The sequence below is a fragment of the Triticum urartu genome, chromosome 3A (assembly GCF_056163025.1).
Source record: "Triticum urartu cultivar PI428250 chromosome 3A, HENAU_Tu73, whole genome shotgun sequence".
In the NCBI taxonomy this organism is placed as follows: Eukaryota; Viridiplantae; Streptophyta; class Magnoliopsida; order Poales; family Poaceae; genus Triticum; species Triticum urartu.
Window position 1 is genome coordinate 50,283,187 of NC_141875.1, and position 19,884 is coordinate 50,303,070.

The 19,884-nt window shown below is 45.9% G+C and overlaps 2 protein-coding genes across 2 annotated transcripts; both read right to left on the reverse strand.

Annotated features, from left to right (window-relative positions):
• Positions 1-5,546: 5,546 nt before the first annotated feature.
• On the reverse strand, positions 5,547-9,636 carry LOC147978421 (uncharacterized). The gene is made up of 6 exons (XM_087514750.1): positions 8,315-9,636; positions 7,518-8,205; positions 7,327-7,407; positions 6,944-7,178; positions 5,851-5,892; positions 5,547-5,698 (listed from the first exon to the last, which is right to left on the reverse strand). Exons 1-6 carry the CDS (start codon positions 9,430-9,432, stop codon positions 5,547-5,549), a joined length of 2,316 nt encoding a protein of 771 aa, XP_087370876.1. The 5' UTR covers positions 9,433-9,636.
• Positions 9,637-11,484: 1,848 nt separating this feature from the next.
• On the reverse strand, positions 11,485-18,784 carry LOC125542704 (serine/threonine-protein phosphatase PP1 isozyme 1-like). The gene is made up of 3 exons (XM_087546268.1): positions 18,658-18,784; positions 12,145-12,547; positions 11,485-12,113 (listed from the first exon to the last, which is right to left on the reverse strand). Exons 1-3 carry the CDS (start codon positions 18,720-18,722, stop codon positions 11,574-11,576), a joined length of 1,008 nt encoding a protein of 335 aa, XP_087402394.1. The 5' UTR covers positions 18,723-18,784; the 3' UTR covers positions 11,485-11,573.
• Between the last annotated feature and the right edge of the window lie 1,100 nt (positions 18,785-19,884).

A 19,884-nucleotide genomic window follows, 5' to 3' on the forward strand; every position in this document is an offset into this window, starting at 1 on the left:
TTCAACAACTACACCCCTTTCAAAGTTACCACTGTGTTATAAGGTCTTCGATGTGTAAAATATCGTGGTACTTACACATAAGTTAATAGGGTATGTGTACATCAACCTCGTCCTTGGTTAAAGTTACCATGGAGGATTGTACATGAGTTACCGGGTCTACAGTTCGTATATTATCATGGTACTTACACCTAAAAACCCGAGTTTGTTTCGGTAACTTTTTCCATAGGTCAAAAATTACCACGATGTTTTTGCGTAACTTATCACGCCTATAGCGGGTCAAAGTGGGCCGTTTTCAGGGCCAACTCACGAGCACATGTGCCTCCTCATGACACTAAACATTATGTAGCTTTTCTGTGGCACATCATGTGTTGTGTTCATCTAAGAGGCCTCACGAGGCGAGTGTATGTTTTAAACAACTTGTTTTCCTTTGGTAAAAAGTTACCATCATGTTTATATTGGAAGTTATCGGTTATGCGGTGCTTATATTATCATGTTATTCACACAAAAATTATCGGGGACGTTTTGAACAACTTTTCCCCAGGACAAAAGGTTATCATGGTGATTCTAGGTAACCTATCAAACCCGCAATGCTTAAAATATCATGCTATTTACACAAATTTATCAGGGATATATTTCAGCAAAATTTCCCTCCACGGGTCAAAAACTTATCATGGTGTTTAGTTATCGCGGTGCGTATGTTTTCATGCTATTTACACATAAAAATACCAGAGGAGGGAGGTATAGTACCGTGCTATTTACACAGAAGATACCGGACTATCTTTTCAAAAAAAAAATTCCATATGGTCAAAGTTACCATGGTGTTTCTACCTCAGTTATCAGATGTGCGCTACGTATATTACCATCTATTTACACATAAATTATCTAGTATCTTTTCACATTTTTCTTCCCCAATGGTTAAAGTTACCACGATGTTTGTATCTAAATTATCGGGTCTATGGCGTGAATGTTATCGTGCTATTTATAGAAATTACCCGGGGCCGGGGTTCAACAAATTTCTTCCTAATGATCAAAGTTACCATGATGCTTTCACCAAAGTTATCACGCCTTCAATTCTTATGACCATGCTACTTACACATAATGTACCGCGTGGTATACAGAAGTTATCATGTTGGTGGTGCGTCATTTATCGTGTTGGTGATGGAGAATTTACCACGGGAAAAGTTTATGTGCCAGGTTTGATAGGTGAAACAAAAGTTTTTCAGTGCTAAAATATTAAAGGCAAAACATGTCAAAAACAGTATTTTCCTTAGCTTGTTCAACAATGAGTGTCATAGATGAGATGGTTGGCTCCCTTCGTTGATTACCTGCAGACCAGAGATCAAATCCCAATTCAAGCATCAGGAGGGCGGGAAAGGAAGGAGATCAAGAGGAAAGGAAGGAGATCGGGAGGACGTGCGCGGGAAAGGAAGGGGATCGCGAGGAAAGGAAAGAGATCACGAAGAGGTGCGGGAAAGGAAGGAGATCGAGAGGGTGATGCGTGTGGCAGTTTTGCAATATGCCACATGGTACATATTTCATTTATATAAATATTAGATCTTAATTAGGTTAATATGTGATTAGGCTAATACATGATTAGGCTAATATGCAAATAAGCTAATACGCGATTAGGTTAATATTCTATTCACTATAATATTTAATTCTTCGTTACTCTTTGCACAATATGCTTTATTAAAACTGGTTATTCTTTTACGAAGTGGTGTGATATCCTACTCGGTACTTACCATATTTTTCATTATTTTGTATGAGATGTAGCTAGGTTCATGCATTTGACGTTTTTAAATACAAACTCCAGTTATAAGGATATTGTGCAAAGTGGGGTAAATTTTTATCGTCTTGACCCTGGCAAGATCCATTCACTCCAGTTATGATCCCCCAACACCCTGACTCCGATCGGCTTCATTGGTGTTTGATTTGTGTATATCTATCTAGTCCTAAACCCTAAACCCTAAACCCTAAAGCATGATCAACACATACTAACATCGCTCCGGAGATGACAAGGGGAAGGGCGTGAAGCATTGATGTTTGATTTGCGTATATCCATCTAGTCCTAGATCGTACTTGTATGAACTGGTTAGCAAGTCCTAGTGTTACATATGAACTTGTTATGTGATTATAACTTACTATGTCAGGTTGTGTGAAATGAACTGATATGCATTTATCGATGTTGTGTTGATTTACTTAGAGCATTTCTAGTAGTACCCTAAACCCTAAACCCTAAACCCTCAAAAATAACCGTTTTTTACGGGTTGAGACGAAAAATTCCCAAAGAATAGAACCCCTTAAACCTTAAATCCTCAAAAAAAATTCGAGGCTCAACCCCTATTCTCCTTCCTAGCCTGTAGAAACAGGGGTTGGCCAGCCCAACCCCTCCCCGACCCGATTCCCTCGCCAACGACGCGCGAGAGGGAGTTTTCAGCTCCCCCTCCCCAGATCTGGCCGCCGCCGGCCTCCGGCCGCCCTCCCGCCGCGCCACGCCCCGACGCTCCATCCCTGGCGTCCCCTCCGCCTTCCCGTCCCGCCGCGCACCGCCCCGTCGCCTTCCCGCCCCGGCCGCGCGTCCTCCTCCCCGCCCTGGCCGCGCCTCCTCCTCCCCGCCCCGGCGTCCCCTCCCGCCTCCCCTGCGTCGCCGTGGCCCGGCCGCCCTCCCGCCTCCCCTCCCACCCTGACCGGCCGCCCTCCCGCCTCCCCTCCCGCCCTGACCGGCCGCCGCCGCCCTGCCCTCCCGCCGACCGCCCCTCCCGCCCTGCCCCGGCCGCCCTCCCGCCGGCCGCCGACGCCGCCTCCTCCGAGGTGAGGTATGTGCTTTTTTTCATTTTCTTTATTGTTTAATTTTTAGCACTAATTAGTGACTGTCCTTTGCAGATGGAGATGAATAATGAGGAGATTGTCATGGACTCGATGTCCGATTCGCCGGATTGGTCGACATCCGACGATTCCGACATTGATGAGTTGTTGCAAGACGACGACGTCGAGATGATGAGCCTCCTCATCGACGTGCAATCGTTTGAAAACCGCGTGAAGCTAATGGATCAGAGGAGAGGGTCGAAGATGGGGCGAGTCACCCTCTACCAGAACCGCGCTCTCGGACACGAGCATTTGATGGAAGACTACTTCGCGGAGGTACCTACATACCCTCCTCGTCTCTTCCGCAGAAGGTACCGAATGCAGCGTAGTTTGTTTGTGAAGATTGTCACCGATTGTGAGGCCGCCTCCTATTACTTTAAACGTCGTAGATCCGCCGCCGGTATCATGGGGTTTAGTGCATATCAAAAGATATCGGCGACAATGCGGGTACTCGCTTATGGCATACCCGCGGATTATACCGACAAGTATCTTCGCATTGGGCAAGATACAACCACGGAGTCAGTCCGTAGGTTTACCAAGTTGGTCATCTGGTTGTACGGTGAGCAGTATCTTCGGGCACCAAACGAGGAAGATACAAAGAGATTAATACAAATGAATGAAAAAAGGGGATGGCCGGGGATGCTAGGTAGTCTTGATTGCATGCATTGGAGGTGTAAAAATTGCCCAAAGGCATGGCACGGAATGTATTGCGGTAAAAGCCGTGATGCTACCATTGTGCTTGAGGCCGTAGCATCTCAGGACACATGGATTTGGCATGCATTCTTTGGGTTGCCGGGAACACTCAATGATATCAATATCCTCAATAGATCTCCTTTGTTCAAAAGATTAATTTCTGAGGATGCTCCAGCTTGCAACTACAAAATCATGGACAATGAGTACTCAATGGGATACTATCTCACCGATGGCATCTATCCCGAATGGGCAACTCTTGTGAAGTCCATCAAGGAGAAAAATGGGGTGCCCTTAACAAGAAAAGAGGCTCATTTCACCAAGGCACAAGAGGCAGCCCGCAAGGATATTGAGAGAGCTTTCGGTGTTTTGCAAGCAAGGTTTGCCATAGTTCGTGGTCCAGCTTGGTTTTGGGACAAAAAAACCTTGGTGAACATCATGAAATGTTGTGTGATTCTACACAACATGATCCTAGAGGATGAGAGAGGGTTAAACCTCCCTTGTTTCTATGACAATGTTGGTACCCGTGTGCAACCGGAAAGAAACCCTTCTCGCATACACGCTTTTCTTCAAGCACATCGTGAGATTGAGGATGCAACCACTCATGGTTGGCTCCGGGATGATCTAGTAGAGCACCATTGGCAGTTGGATGGGCGACGCATTGGCCCATGATGTATCTTTGTTTTACTTTTCTATGTCCTATTTGATTCGAACAATTAGTGTAATTTGCTCAAACATTGTTGTAATAATTTGAATGATTATTGTTTTATTCGGTGTTGTAATAATAACTAGAATGATTATTGTTTATGTCAAATGTGATGGAATTTGTGATATGTCATATGATGAAATGTGATGAAATGTGTGATATATGAAATGACAGTTTTAAAGGTTGGGGTTGAGGCAAAGACTAAACCCTCAAATCCAACCCTTAAAGCAGTTTAAGGGTTGGATTTGAGGGTTCTAGTCTTTGCCCCTGTTTTTCAACCCTTAAAAGTGTCAAAAACTGGCACTTCTCAACTCTTAAAACTGCTATAAGGGTTTGAGGGTTTTAGGGTTCTACTAGTAATGCTCTTACATGGTTGTATGAATTTGGGGATTTGGGTATGAGGGATGCGGTTAAAGGGTCAAATTAGGCCTCACCCAGACTTCCCAATTTCACGGAAGTTTTGCCAGTTTTTACCCCTTAATACGTCCCATACCAGTGTTTCCTCCTAGTTTTTTTTGGATCGCACAAACATGTGCTTAATGGTCGAGACCACGAGTCACTCTCGAAAATTTAAATGTGGTAAATCTAGTAAAACTTTCGCTAAATGGGATAAAAACCTGCAATACATTCAAAAACTGAAATTTCTTCTTAATAGAGTTAATACATGTTTTAGTACATAAACTTGTGGTGGTGGGAACAGTTTCATACAAAAACTAGAAAACCCCAAAAAAGTAGTACATGAACTCTATTGCCATTGCAAACGCATACAAATTGCTCACAACGTGACATTTGGCAGGCCACGTCGGATAAAGGCACGCGCCCGGCGTCTTGTTATTTTTTAGAAAGCCCCCCACTATATATATTATTTATGTTATTAGGTCCCCTGGTCAGTAGCACACAAAACTCCAAATCCTCTGCTCGCGGCGATTCCCTAATTTCAATCCTAATAACTTCTCTCGCCCCTTGCCCTCGCCGCTGTTGTCGCTCTCATTCAACACCGCTGATCTCTCATCGACGGCGAGAGCACAAACTACTGATGCAAGACTCACTGATGGCAGTACAACTACACTGACGTAACTGCGCTTTCGTCTGCACTAACTGAACTGACGAAAGTTCAGACTAGATGCTTACTCCTTGTCGTCCGATGACAGGGCATGAGGGGCACGGGTACAGCCAGCCTCGCCATCATGCGCCGCCGGCTTGCGTGCGACCATCCTCAGCTGCTGGTCAAACTGTTGGCGCGCCATATATGCATCACGCGCCGCTTGTGGTGTGCCGCCACCCTTCACACACGGTCAGAGTGTGCGGCCGTAACATGGACGTGCAGCGCTAGTACAGCTTCCTCCCTTGTTGGACGTGCGTCGCGGACGAAACGCCGGGTGGCCTCCTTGCTTGCTGCAGTGCTCACTGAAAACTGGAGTACGCGGCCGTGGAAGGCTGTAGTGAGGTCACGCCCTCAGCGTAGAAAAGAGATATAACACGTAGTTTGAGCGAAATCCACTGATAGCGTACTGGTATATTGACTGTTGCATGTCACTGCTCATCCTGGGTTCGAGTCCCAGTGCCTACAATTTTTTTTGTCATGTTACAGCAGAAGCAAAATTCAGTCATGTTGACAGCAGAAGCAAAATCTGTCAGAAATAGATGTTAAAATTGGACAGATGTAGAAACTTCTGTTTGCACTGAATTTGACAGCAAAAAAATAGATGTTAAAATTCAGTCCAGTGCAGTAAATTTGGCAGAAACATGCATCTCCAGAACAAGTTTTTACTGAATTTAGACAAGTCTGAATTTGGTAGAAACATTCATCTAAAAAATTCAGTAAGGAAGACAACACTTAAATGTTGAATATGATCACAGTATATTGCAGAACTGATCAAGTTTTTACTGAATTTTGATCACAGCAGATTGCACACAACACTAAAGTGGGTGCATCATTACAAAAATAGTGGCTGCACCATTACAAAATGAGCACTTAAAAAAATAAAGTTCATACATGAACTTCTACAAAGTAGCTTGAAGTTTATTTAAGAACTTCAAGCACTCTAGCACTGATCTCCTGGAGGTGCATTATGTGAAACTGGTACTTCATCCGTGGCATTAAGGTCTGGGATCATGTGCCTAGCTCCATCATCTCCAAACATGAGTCTATATAGTGGATACTGAGATGGATCAGTGCCAGATCTAGTCCAAGCTCCTCCTATGTCTGCTCCATTCCAAGCTCCTCCTACTCCTATGCCTGCTCCATTCCAAGCTCCCCCTACTCCTATGCCTGCTCCATTCCAAGCTCCACCTACTCCTATGCCTGCTCCATTCCAAGCTCCTCCTATGGCCGCTCCATTGTCAAATCCTCCTATGCCTGCTCCATTCCAAGCCCCCCCCCTACTCCTATGCCTGCTCCATTCCAAGCTCCTCCTATGGCTGCTCCATTGTCAAATCCTCCTATGCCTGCTCCATTTCCAAATCCTCCTGTGCCAAATCCACTCCAAGCTCCTCCTATGCCTGCTTCACTGCCAGCCCCTCCAATGTATGTTCCATTGGCATCTACTTCTCTGCCAGCTCCATTGGTAGCCCCTCTCCCAACTCCTCTTGCTCTTGTTCCTCCTCTGCCAGCTCCTCTCCCAGCTCCTTTTGCTCTTGTTCCTCCTCTGCCAGCTCCTCTCCCAACTCCACTTTCAGTACTGCCTGTTGTTGTTTTTCTTTTGTTTTGTCTTCCTGCTTGTGCACTAGAACCAGGTTCATCTAGATGTGTTTGCTCACTTATAGTTCTTGATTTTCTTCTGGCTCTCACCCTTCCTCTGTTGGTTGTCGTGGTCGTTCTTGTCCTTTGAGGAATTGAGTCTATAGCATCAAGCACAAAAGCTGCTTGCTCTGGCAACGGTCCTGGTGGTGTCACTTGGCTCACATATGCTCTATCCTGCAAATGTGAAGATGCAAACAAAATAACTGGATTTATAATAAGCAAGAGAAATAACTAGATTTATACAAGTGCAAGTGCTAGGAGAAGTGCAAGAAATACAGTTATGTGATACTAAAAAAACAAGTGCTTGCTTTATGAATTTTACCTCATGGCCCATCATGTACACCATGCTAGTTCTAACATTCATTGGGTCTAACCTGGGATTTAGTCTTGCTGGCATTATGTCCTGCAAAGATAATACATGCATAATTAAGTTGGATATCTTGCAGAATTTTCTATGTTGCATAATTTAGTAACTTGCAAAAAGTATATATGTTGCAAAATTCAGTGACTTGCCTGAAGAATTGAAGGATCTTCTATTTCTTCTTCTTCATCTAGTTGAGCTTCAACTTCTGCTGCCATGTACTTGTCATGCCCTTTCTTGTTATGATCGGATTTTCCACAGATAGAGCAATGCATGGTCACACCCTTCTTGTTGAGATATATACTACCATCTTTTTTCTTCTTCTCTTCTGGGGTCTTTTTCCTATTCTTTGGTGGCCTGCCCATTACCTTTGTGAAAACTGGTGGGTGTACTCTAATCCCATTCATTTTCTGCCAGTGAGCTTTATCTCTCATAGGCATGATGTTGTGACCATATGCCTTTAGATAGGTTTCTATACTATAGCATTTGTGGACCAACTCTTCTGGATCTATCCTATCAGCTCTACAGCAAGCAATTGTATGATTGCAGGGCACCCCACTAAGTTGAAATCTTTTACAATCACAACACCTAGCAGGAATGTCTACAATGTATGTGTTGTTTCCAGACTCAACGGAATATACTCCAAGACCACAATGAGTTGGATAGCAGTTACCAGAGTACTCCGCATTCTTGTCCAACTTCTTCCTGATCTTGGGGCAGATTCTTCCTGTCCACTTCTCCATTGCTTCCCTCTGCTTACTCTCATGCCTTACAATCATCTTGTGCATTATACAATCTAGCATAGACACAATGCAAAGCTCCCTTGCATCCAAGATGTAGCTGCAAGTACATACAAATGACACAATACATAATTAGCTCAAGTAACAAATGTTGAAGTGACAACACAAATGCTCAAGTAACAAATCTTTAAAGTTCAATCAAATCCCACCTATTGTATACTTCTGACATGTTGTTCAGTAGTATGTCACACTTCGGAAAATCTGAGAAAAATGCTTTGACCCACTGGTTCGGGTGCTTCCCATCCAACCAATTGTAAGCTGCTTCATTCTCCTCCTTGAGCTTGTCTCTATTCAATTTCCATTTGTCCATATTTGTAGACCTAGCAATGGCCCAAAGCATATTCTTCATTGTTTCACCTTTGAACTTTTGATGAAAGTTTTGGTACAAGTGTCTAACACAAAATCTGTGTTCTGCATCTGGGAAGACCTTTTCAATAGCATTGATTAATCCCTTTTGCCTATCACTCATGATAGTGAATGGAGAAGTGTTGAGAATATTTAGATCATTTTTTAGTGTAGTGAGGAACCATTCCCATGTAAATGTGGACTCCACCTCAACCATGCCCATGGCAATTGGGAAGATGCAGTCATTTGGGTCTATGCCCACAGCTGTAAGCAACTGCCCTTTGTACTTGCTCTTCAAGTGACATCCATCAACAAAGATTATTGGCCTGCAACCATTCAAGAAGCCTCTCTTGCATGCATCATAAGACCAATATAGTGATGATAGATGATCCTTTGGCTCTAGGTCATCCTTCTCCTTCACCTTTGTTGTGCAAGTTATAAATTTGCTTCCAGGGTTGCTTCTCCTCAATTCCTGGCCATAATCCCATAGCATGCTATACTGAGCTGCTTCATCTCCATTAATGATCCTCAATGCTTCTTTCCTGGCTCTGCCCAACTTCATTCTGTCTGGTAGCAACTTAAACTGTTTCTGAACTTTTCTTCCAAATGTAACCAAGTCCATCTTCTTATTGTCTCTAAATTCATCTATGAACATTTGTGTGAGATATTTAACTGTCAAGCACTTGGAGTTCCATGTTTTCTGACATGTGTGGTCTCCATTGTACTCTCTCACAACAATGCTGCCTGTTCTATTGTCTTTTGAAGCTTTAAGCTTCCAAGGACAATCAGATTGACATGATGCGTTTAACCTCTCTGCCTCATTCCTTGGTTTATAGATTTTAACTCTATTTTTGACACTGTATGCAGTGAGTGCAGCCCTTAGTTCTTTCATTTCTCCAAATACCAAGCCAACCCTGAACATTGGGTTGTTGCTATCCAGCTCTGGATTGAATACTCTAAATCTGTAATTAAGCTTCTCAAGCTCTTCCTTGGACAGATTGAGGTCATCGTCATCTAATGGGTCCTCTTCGTCAAATATTTCAGCTTGCTTCTCATTATTGTCATTCAACTCTGGATCCACATTCTCAGCAAACAGATCATCATCCCCATCTTCGCAGTCAAAGTCACTCTCATAAAAGTCTGAGTCGGTCTGTGCATCTTCTGCTTCCCTGATTCCCCTGCTTCCTCCTCCTCCCCTGTTTCCTCCTCTTCCCTCGCCTCCTCTGCATATGAACCAGAAGTCCCTTCTCCAAACTGACCAGACCTTGGCAATTTTCTAGGTAGTGTTGGGCATCTATTGAGTATGACATCGTCGCCATACAAAGTCCTTATTTTGTTTTCCTCGTCCACTATTACATCCAATGTTTTAGCTTCTTTGCTTGCAGTGACCATAGCAGCAATTGCTTCCTCAGTGTCCACACAGACAAGGCCATCCATAATATTTTTCCCTGGCAAAACCCAATACACTTTGACCAATGGATCAGTGGGATCATAATCCAACCTGGACAAACAGTACTTCACCATGCCCAATGACCATGTATCAACATGGCAGTAGTCGAAAGCATCATGTGTACATCCAATATTTGTATATGATCTGTTTGTAGTTGTACCCTGCCCTATGAATATCCCATTGTGCTCAAACTCAACTGAAAACAACTGAGTGTCTTCTCCATTTGTCACTGCACAAAGCAGAACATTTCAAAACTCAGCAACTGAATTACTTATGTATGCAATTCAACACATAAGTGGACATATGCACTGAATAAAACTGTAACTGGAGAAATATATAAGTGAAAATGGACATAGGCAGTGAAGATAACTCTAAATGAAGAGAGACATGGCAGTAAATGTACTAACATATTTGTAACTAAAGATATGTGCACCCGAACATATTAGTAATTTAAAAATGCAGTAGAAATGAACACTTGTTAAAAATGCACTCTTTCTGACAAATGCATACTTCCATAAATTAAAATCCACTCTTTTAAACTGGAATTGCAGTACACACTTCATTTTGCAGTGATCTTAAGTTCAGTTTTCTGCCCACTCTTTTAAACTGGAACTGAAATTGCAGTACACACTCTTTTAATCTGAAATTGCAGTAGACATGTGCAGTTAAAAACTGAAGTTTTCATCAGCAGACATGGACTCAACACATGGACATCATTACTATGCTATAAACAGCAGTACAGAGGCATGGATTCCTATCAATAGTAGTAGACAAACTACACTTCCATATTGGTATCTTCAACGGCATCTGAATGCTAAAATCACCTCTTTAATCCCCATCAACAGCACCAGACAACCTACAACAGCAGCACATCAACTACAGAATCAAACCCACACCAATTAGGTTCCTGATTGCAGCCTCGATCCCCAAAAACCTAGTCTACCATCAATCCGCACAGGAAACTCATACCAATCCACACAGGAAACACCTACTGTTCAGCACTAAATATGACGAACATGAATTGATCATCTGGGCCACCTAAACCTAACCAAACCCAGGCCAATTAGATTCCCAATTGCGGTATAGAGGAGGGGATTCGGTACATACCGTACTCGGGAGGGAACTCCCCTGGTTCGCGAAGCCGCGGCTCCATCGATCACCGGCGCCGCCACGCCCAAGACGGTGTCACCCTGGGTCGCCGTCCAGGACGAGACAGGGGAGGGGTTTGGGGAGGGGTTACGAGGGCGTCGGCTGTATATCTGAACCGTCGAGGGTGTTTTTGTTTAACTCTATTCAGCCTGGCGCGAGTGAGGATGAAAGACTGAATTTTGCGACAAGTCGGGGGGTTTCTAGATAAATGCAGGTTGTTGACGTGGCACTCCACGCGGACTAGTTCGGACAGATTTGTATGCGTTTGTTACGGCACTAGAGTTCATGTACTACTTTTTTGAGTTTTTTTAGTTTTTGTATGAAACTGTTCCCACCACCACAAGTTTATGTACTAAAACATGTATTAACTCTTCTTAATAAAACAAAGACACGACGAGCTGGAGATTACATTACATGACAAGGCGTCTAAAACAAACATCAATATACGGAGTATATGTATTGGACTACAGATAAATAGGAGCCGGAGGAGGAGCAGCGGCAGTATCAGGGTGGAAGACGCGGAAGGAGCAGGCGAGGTCATCGGCGACCGTCATGACGGCGCCGTCGTTGCCACACTTGCCGCAGTAGTTGGGTGCGGAGAACACGGTGACAAGCTTCCCGCCGGCGAAGTCTTGGTCGTACCCGCCGTCCTTCATCTCGTGCGCCCTGCATACCATGGCCAGCCCGTGCCTCTCGCAGAACTCCTCCACCACGTCGGCGCCGAAGGTGAAGGATGTGCACCTGCGCGGGTCCCCCCACCCCCAGTCGTCGCCGTCCGCGGCGGGGTCCGACCACAGCAGGTCGCACACGAGCCCGTGCTCGGGGACGTCCGCCAGCAGGCGCTTGATCCCGCGGATCTGGTCCGGGCTCTCCAGCTCCGGCGAGAGCCCGCCGTGCACGCACAGGATCTTCTTCTTGTCCTTGCCACCCCTGCCGCCCTCGCGGCCGACGAGCGCCGCCAGCGGGAGGCAGGCGAAGACGGCGTTGAGCTCCTCCCAGAGCCTCTCCGGGTACCTGAGCTTGTATGCTCGGGACGTGCCCTCGGCGTGGCTCACGCGCGGGCCGCGGGCCGCGGGACGCGCACTCGGAGTAGAAGCCGTACTGCTTGTTGACGGCGGCGCACTCGTGGTTGCCGCGGAGGAGGAAGAAGGCGTCCGGGTACTTGAGCTTGTAGGCGAGGAGGAGGCAGATGGTCTCGAGGCTCTGCGTGCCCCGGTCGACGTAGTCGCCGAGGAAGAGGTAGCGGTTGGCGGCGGAGGGCGCCCCGGTCTCCCGGAAGAGGCGGAGGAGGTCGGCGTACTGGCCGTGGATGTCGCCGCAGATGTTGATGGGGGCGGAGAGCTCGAGCAGCGTCGGCTGCTTGAGGAGCAGCTCCTTGGCGGCCGCGCAGAGGTGCCGGATCTCCTCGGCTTTCAGCGGCGGGGCGGCGGACGGCGAGCTCAGGGGCGCCTCCGCGTCCAGGAGGCGCTGTTGAGTAAATAGGCAATTTCTCGATTAAATTAATCCATGAGTAAATCACTAACATGACATTGACTAAGTTGATGACGTACTGACTCTGATCTAAACATGCACGTACTAAGCAAACAGTAGATAAATCTACACATACTGCTAGTACTGCTAATATGAAAATAATCAGGAGCGGAATAAACGAGTTATACCCTCCAGTACGCCACGCAGAGGCCGCGGCTTTGGTGGCAGCAGCGGCGTCCTCGGCGGCCTTCTTGTCGGCTTCAGCTTTCTCGGCGGCGGCACGGTCGGCGTCGGTGGACATGGTGGTGATGAAGGCAACGCGGACGTAGAGGAAGTAGACGATCGGAAGCGAGCAGTCACGTAATCGCTGCCCAAAAACCTATTCGCCCCTCACCCCGTACAGGAACCAGAAGGGTGTGGTTTCGGAGACCTGCTCTCCCGTCGACCGTGTACGCGGCGGACGGGATGGAGTCACCGGCGGCAGCAGCAACAAAGGAACGATGGTGGGCGTGCGCGTGAGCAGATGTGATCTGTTCGTGGCGGCTAGGGTTAGGAGACACCACATACTTATAGGCGCAGCCGTGTGGAGAGACGTGGGCTCGACCCACGTCCGAGTCCGTGACAGCCCACGATCCGACGTCTCAGATCGTGGCCTAGCTGTCAGAAAACTCTCCGGTAGTGACTGGCAAAAATAAGCGCGTAGGTGTGAGCTCGACTCGGCTCAATCCCGCAACCCGCGGCGTGGCGTGGCGTGGCGAGGCGGGCGGCGGAGGAGGAGTGCGCGAGGGCCTCTTCTCTTCTCAAGCTCCAATAGCAATAGCATGTAGAAGAGAAACCCTTATAAACCACTCCAACTCTCCTTCCACTTCCGGGGTGGGACTAAACTTCCCACCACACCTAGTGCCATATAACCCACATGGGCCCTTAGAGATTTTTCAGAAATTGCAATATGGGCCTAGAGCCCATCTCAGATTTCAGCAATCCCCCACCAGATCTCGAGGGCCCATTGTGTCCTCTGTTCCAATTGCTGTTTCGATATACCAGTGTTTCAGTAAAGACCTGTTAAGGTTGAACTTCACCTAGAACAAGTTGCTACACTCCTTCACAACTGAACAATGGACTATGCCTTGAATTGTCAGTTTGGCGTAAAGAAGTTTCACTACATGTCTTACTAGTACTAGGCTGCCGAAGGCTGACTCCTCGGGTGGAGCATATAAGTCACACTCCTGGCCTATTCATGAGCTTACTAGAGATCACCCCAATCTCATAGGCTATGACCAGCAGTCGGGCTCATATAGGTGTGTTCCTTCAAAGATCGCTCTGTAGGATAGCATCTTGCCTTTATAAGCTTTGGAACACACTGAGACCGTAGTCATCCTACCATACAGTATCGAAAGTATTACATCTCCAACGGAGTGGGTTAGTATAGTTACTCTCCTCAGTTCACCACTGGCTTGTTTTTCCAGGTCCTAGTTTACGGGATCTCCGATCACATAGGTTGGGTTACCACCATGGCAACTCATGTGGGTCTCATACCCATCTCCCTCGATGCATTATCTATCACAACACATGATAGCCCTTTTGTAAAGGGATCTGCCAGATTCTTAGCCGTATGGACATAGTCCAACGCTATCACTTCGGAGTTTCTTAATTTTCTGACAGCTTTTAATCTCATTCTTATGTGTTTGGTGGACTTCATGTTGTCCTTTGAACTCTTCACCTTGGTGATGACAGTCTGATTGTCACAGTTCATAAGGATAGCCGGAACCGGTTTATCAACCAATGGCAAGTCCATCAAAAGATCTCCAAGCCATCTCGCTTCAACACCAAATGTGTCTAATGCCGTTAATTCTGCTTCCATTGTCGATCTCGTTAAGATCGTTTGCTTGCAAGACTTCCAGGAAACAGCGCCACCTCCAAGAGTAAACATATACCCAGTTGTGGCCTTCATCTCATCAGCATCAGAGATCCAATTCGCATCACTATACCCTTCAAGTACCGACGGGTATCCGGTATAGTGAAGTCCATAGTTCATAGTACCTTTCAGATAGCGCATAACTCTCTCAACAGCATGCCAATGTACATCACCCGGTTTGGAAACAAACCGGCTCAGTTTGCTCACAGCAAACGCGATGTCAGACCTCGTTGCGCTCGCTAGGTACATCAGTGAACCAATGATTTGAGAGTATCTCAATTGATCTTTAGCCATGCCTTTGGACTTTCGAATCAATACGCTAGGATCATATGGTGTTTGAGATGGTGTGCAGTCCGAATATCCAAAATGACTCAACACCTTCTCAACGTAATGGGACTGCAGAAGTGTGATCCCACCCTCATTATCTCTCAGTAACTTGATGTTCAAGATAACATCAGCCACACCAAGGTCTTTCATCTCAAAGTTCTGAGATAGAAACGATTTGACCTCCTCAATGACTTTGAGGTTTGTTCCGAATATCAGTATGTCATCAACATACAAGCACAGTATAACTCCTTCGCCCCCACCATGGCGATAGTATACACATTTGTCAGCCTCATTAACAACGAAACCAACAGATGTCAGAGTTGCATTAAACTTATCATGCCATTGCTTAGGTGCTTGTTTCAGGCCATATAAAGATTTTATCAACCTACACACCTTTCTTTCCTGACCATCTATCACAAAGCCATCAGGCTGTTGCATGTAGATTTCCTCCTTTAGCTCTCCATTTAGAAAAGCCGTCTTAACATCCATCAGATGGACGAGAAGACCATGTGAGGCCGCCAACGAGAGTAATACTCGAATGGTGGTCAGTCTAGCCACAGGTGAATAAGTATCAAAGAAATCTTCCTCTTCTTGCTGGTCATAGCCCTTGGCCACAAGCCTAGCCTTATACTTTTCAATCGTACCATCGGGCCTAAGCTTCTTTTTGAACACCCACTTACATCCCAGTGGTTTGCAACCATAGGGACGGTCAGTGATCTCCCATGTCCCGTTAGCCATGATGGAATCCATCTCGCTACGGACTGCATCCTTCCAGTAGTCAGCTTCTGGAGAGGCATACGCTTCTGAAATAGAAGTGGGAGTATCATCCACGAGGTACACGAAGAAATCATCACCAAAGGTCTTTGCAGTCCTTTGTCTCTTGCCCCTACCAAGGGTTTCCTCGTCGTCCTCCTCAGGATTTTCATCATGTGTTTGTTCATAATATTCCATAGGGATGGCAGGTTCAGGAGTCTCCTCAGATTCCTGTCTAGAAGTGCTTTGCATATCTCTCATAGGAAAAATATCCTCAAAGAATGTAGCATCCTTAGACTCCATAATTGTACCGATCTTCTGGTCAGGTACCTCAGATTTCACTACTAGAAATCTATAGCCAACGCTGTTCTTAGCGTAGCCCAAATTAATGCAGTCCACGGTCTTATGTCCAAGCTTACACTTTTTGGGGATCGGCACGTTGACTTTCGCCAAACAGCCCCAAGTGCGCAAGTACGAGAGTGTCGTCCTTCTCTTTGCCCATTTCTCATAGGGAGTGATCTCACTATCCTTTGTCGGAACTTTATTCAGGACATGACATGCCGTCAATATAGCCTCCCCCACCATGCCTTGGATAAACCCGATGTATCTAACATGGCGTTAACCAAATCAGTTAGAGTACGGTTTTTCCGCTCGGCAACCCCGTTTGACTGGGGTGAATAGGGAGGCGTCCTCTCATGAACAATGCCGTGTTCCGCACAGAAGGAATCAAACTCACTCGAGAAGTACTCTCCACCACGATCTGACCGGACTCGTTTAATTTTCTTTTCAAGTTAATTTTCAACTTCTGCCTTATAGATTTTAAAGTAGTGTAGAGCCTCATCTTTAGTATTTAACAGATACACATAGCAATATCTAGTGGAATCATCTATCAATGTCATGAAGTATCTCTTTCCACCTTTAGTCAACACACCATTCATCTCGCAAAGATCAGAATATATGAGTTCTAATGGTGCCAGGTGTCTCTCCTCCGCGGCCTTATGAGGCTTGCGAGGTTGCTTAGCTTGCACACATGAAAGGCACTTAGAACCTTTGGCTAAAGTGAAACTCGGGATTAAATCCAACTTGGCTAGCCGCGTCATAACACCAAAACTAATGTGACAAAGACGTGAATGCCAAACTTCAGATTCATTAACATTCGAATGAATATGGTTCACGACTTTATTATAAAAATCTGCGAGGGAAAGGCGGAACATCCCTCCGCTCTCATAACCTTTTCCAACAAAGAGTCCATATTTTGTAACAACTAATTTATTAGACTCGAAAACCAACTTAAACCCTTCTTTACATAGAAGGGAGCCACTAACGAGGTTCTTCTTGATGGCGGGGACATGCTGCACGTTCTTCAGCTGCACGATCCTTCCCGAAGTAAACTTCAGATCGACCGTGCCAACACCATGAACAGAAGCACTCGCGCCATTCCCCATCAATATGGACCCGTGACCTGTGACCTGGTAAAAAGTGAACAATGAAATGTCAGCACACACATGAACACCTGCACCTGTGTCCACCCACCAATCGTTGGGTTGAAACACTGAAAAAATAGTAAATAAATTACCGTACCCAGATGCACCATTCTCATTGTTTCCCACAATCATGTTGACAGACTTGGAGTCCTGTCCTGACTTCTTGTACTTGTTTGGGCACTTGTTGGCCCAATGTTCAACCGAACCACAAGTAAAGCAGCCCTCGTCCTTCTTGTTCTTCTTGAAGGTCTTCTTACCCTTCTTCTTAAAGTCGGTATTGTGTTGGACACCGTTCTTTCCCTTGGGCTTGTGGGAGTTGAAGTTCTTCTGGTTCACCATGTTGGCAACAGAAGTCTCTTCGGCCCCTTTTCCGTGCGAGTCTTTTGCCCTCGAATTCTGCTCAACACTCAGATGGCCAATGACATCCTCCGCAGAGAATTCACGCCTCTGATGTTTCAGAGTGGTGGCAAAGTTCCTCCAGGAATTAGGGAGCTTAGCGATTATGCAGCCCGCGACAAACTTGACCGGTAACTCGCACTTGAGAAGCTCAGGTTCCTTAACAATGCATATTATCTCATGAGCCTGCTCCAATACAGGACGGTTTTCAACCATCTTGTAATCGTGGAACTGCTCTATAATATACATCTCGCTCCCTGCATCGGCGGCCCCGAATTTATATTCGAGCGCCTCCCACAAGTCCTTGGCGACATGCACATGTAAATATGCGTCGACCAGTTTATCTCCGATCACGCTAAGAACTGCTCCGAGAAACACAACGGTAGCCTCCTTGAACGCCTTCTCCTGTTCAGGAGCAATCGTTCCCGTGGAGACACCGGTGACCCAGAACACGTTCATAGCCGTGAGCCATAACGTGGTCTTAGTCTGCCAACGCTTGAAGTATGTACCGGTAAACTTATCCGGTTTCAGTGCAGCGGCAAAGCCACTTGCCGAGAAATTCCTACACATAATAGGTTTTTGGATTGTTGAGTAAATAGGCAATTTCTCGATTAAATTAATCCATGAGTAAATCACTAGCATGACATTGACTATGTTGATGACGTACTGACTCTGGTCTAAACATGCACGTACTAAGCAAACAGTAGACAAATCTACACATACTGCTAGTACTGCTAATATGAAAATAATCAGGAGCGGAATAAACGAGTTATACCCTCCAGTAGGCCACGCAGAGGCCGCGGCTTTGGTGGCAGCAGCGGCGTCCTCGGCGGCCTTCTTGTCGGCTTCAGCTTTCTCGGCGGCGGCACGGTCGGCGTCGGTGGACATGGTGATGATGAACGCGACGCGGACGTAGAGGAAGTAGACGATCGGAAGCGAGCAGTCGCGTAATCGCTGCCCAAAAACCTATTCGCCCCTCACCCCGTACAGGAACCAGAAGGGCGTGGTTTCGGAGACCTGCTCTCCCGTCGACCGTGTACGCGGCGGACGGGATGGAGTCACCGGCGGCAGCAGCAGCAAAGGAACAACGGTGGGCGTGCGCGTGAGCAGATGTGATCTGTTCGTGGCGGCTAGGGTTAGGAAACACCACATACTTATAGGCGCAGCCGCGTGGAGAGATTTTTCAGAAATTACAATATAGACCTAGAGCCCATCTCAGATTTCAGCAGGCGCTGGATCACGTCGTCCAGGTCCAAGTCGGCCGCCATCGATCGCGTTCTAGTTTGACTCTGCACTTTTGCTTGATTGATTTGCTGGGCAGGATCGATCGATCGCCAGAGTATTTGTAGGTAGAATATAGGATGGACGGGCCGATCGTAGTTGGGATCGGAACCGGACTCGATCGACCGGGATTATTATCTCTTCTCTTACTTTTTGTAAGGATTATTTTTATCGGTTTTTTTCTTGAAAACCGCCTCAACTATCTCACCTTTAATTTTTCGAGAAAGCTATTCTCCTGCCGACTGGCAGTTAGCGACAGATACGTACGATCGCACCCGCCAGTTTTTTTTCCTTCGATCTTTCTTTACGATAGCCCCGGCGCCCGATCGCTTTTTTTCCCTTCGATCCTTCTTTCTGATTCTGTCGCTCCTGCCCGCCTTTTTTTCCTTTAGCGCTAAAAAAAATATAAGTGCTACGTGTAGGACTCAAACCTAGCACCTGTTGTGTTTATACACATCATCCTTACCAATACAATAACTAGTACTGGTTATTCTCTATCAAAAGATAACGAGGTATTTGTACCTTTTTTACTACTATATGAGAAAAGAAATGAAAAAAAATTCTTGTTCTTTTTCTTTGGATTTCTCCGATAACTCACATACAATCATCATGATATCTAGTTTCATGAGTCTCAAGTTGATAACACCCTATTAATTTTCGTGCGGGGGTGGGGGTGAGGGGGGAGTTGATGAAACATCCACTTGATAACTTTTTGTGTGAACAGTATGGTAACTCACACATTATAGACTTGATAACTCGCATATCACAGATCTGATAACTTATATAACTTAGTCCTGATAACTTTTGGCGTAGGGGTGGGTGTTGATGAAACATCCCCCGGGAACTTTTGGTGTGAATAGCATGATAACTCATACATCGAAGACCTGATAACTTATGCAACCCGGTCTTGATAATTTTTGTCCAATAGAGGTGATGAAATATACTCCGATAACTTTTATGTGAATATATGTATGTCATTTACAGCCCCGGCGTATTGAGGCCGCTTGAAGGCCCCGCTCACCCGAAGTGATTTATAAAAATTCTTCTTTCTATCACGGTAACTCACACATCGCTGACCTGATAACTTATGTGCATAGGTCTTGGTAAATTTGGCGACCGGGTGGAGGGAGGCACGTTGATGAAATACCC

Excerpts from the sequence above, each read along its gene's own strand:
- LOC125542704 (XM_087546268.1), bottom strand. The coding sequence starts at position 18,722 with ATGGCGGCCGACTTGGACCTGGACGACGTGATCCAGCGCCTGCTGAAA. Across the intron at positions 12,548-18,657 it reads AAATCTGAGATGGGCTCTAG|CTCGCCGTCCGCCGCCCCGC; the intron begins GTCTATATTGTA and ends GGCGCCCCTGAG. Across the intron at positions 12,114-12,144 it reads GTGAGCCACGCCGAGGGCAC|AGGCTCTGGGAGGAGCTCAA; the intron begins GTCCCGAGCATA and ends AGGTACCCGGAG.
- LOC147978421 (XM_087514750.1), bottom strand. The coding sequence starts at position 9,432 with ATGTTCAGGGTTGGCTTGGTATTTGGAGAAATGAAAGAACTAAGGGCT. Across the intron at positions 8,206-8,314 it reads ATGTCAGAAGTATACAATAG|CTACATCTTGGATGCAAGGG; the intron begins GTGGGATTTGAT and ends ATGTACTTGCAG. Across the intron at positions 7,408-7,517 it reads AAGATCCTTCAATTCTTCAG|GACATAATGCCAGCAAGACT; the intron begins GCAAGTCACTGA and ends TTATCTTTGCAG.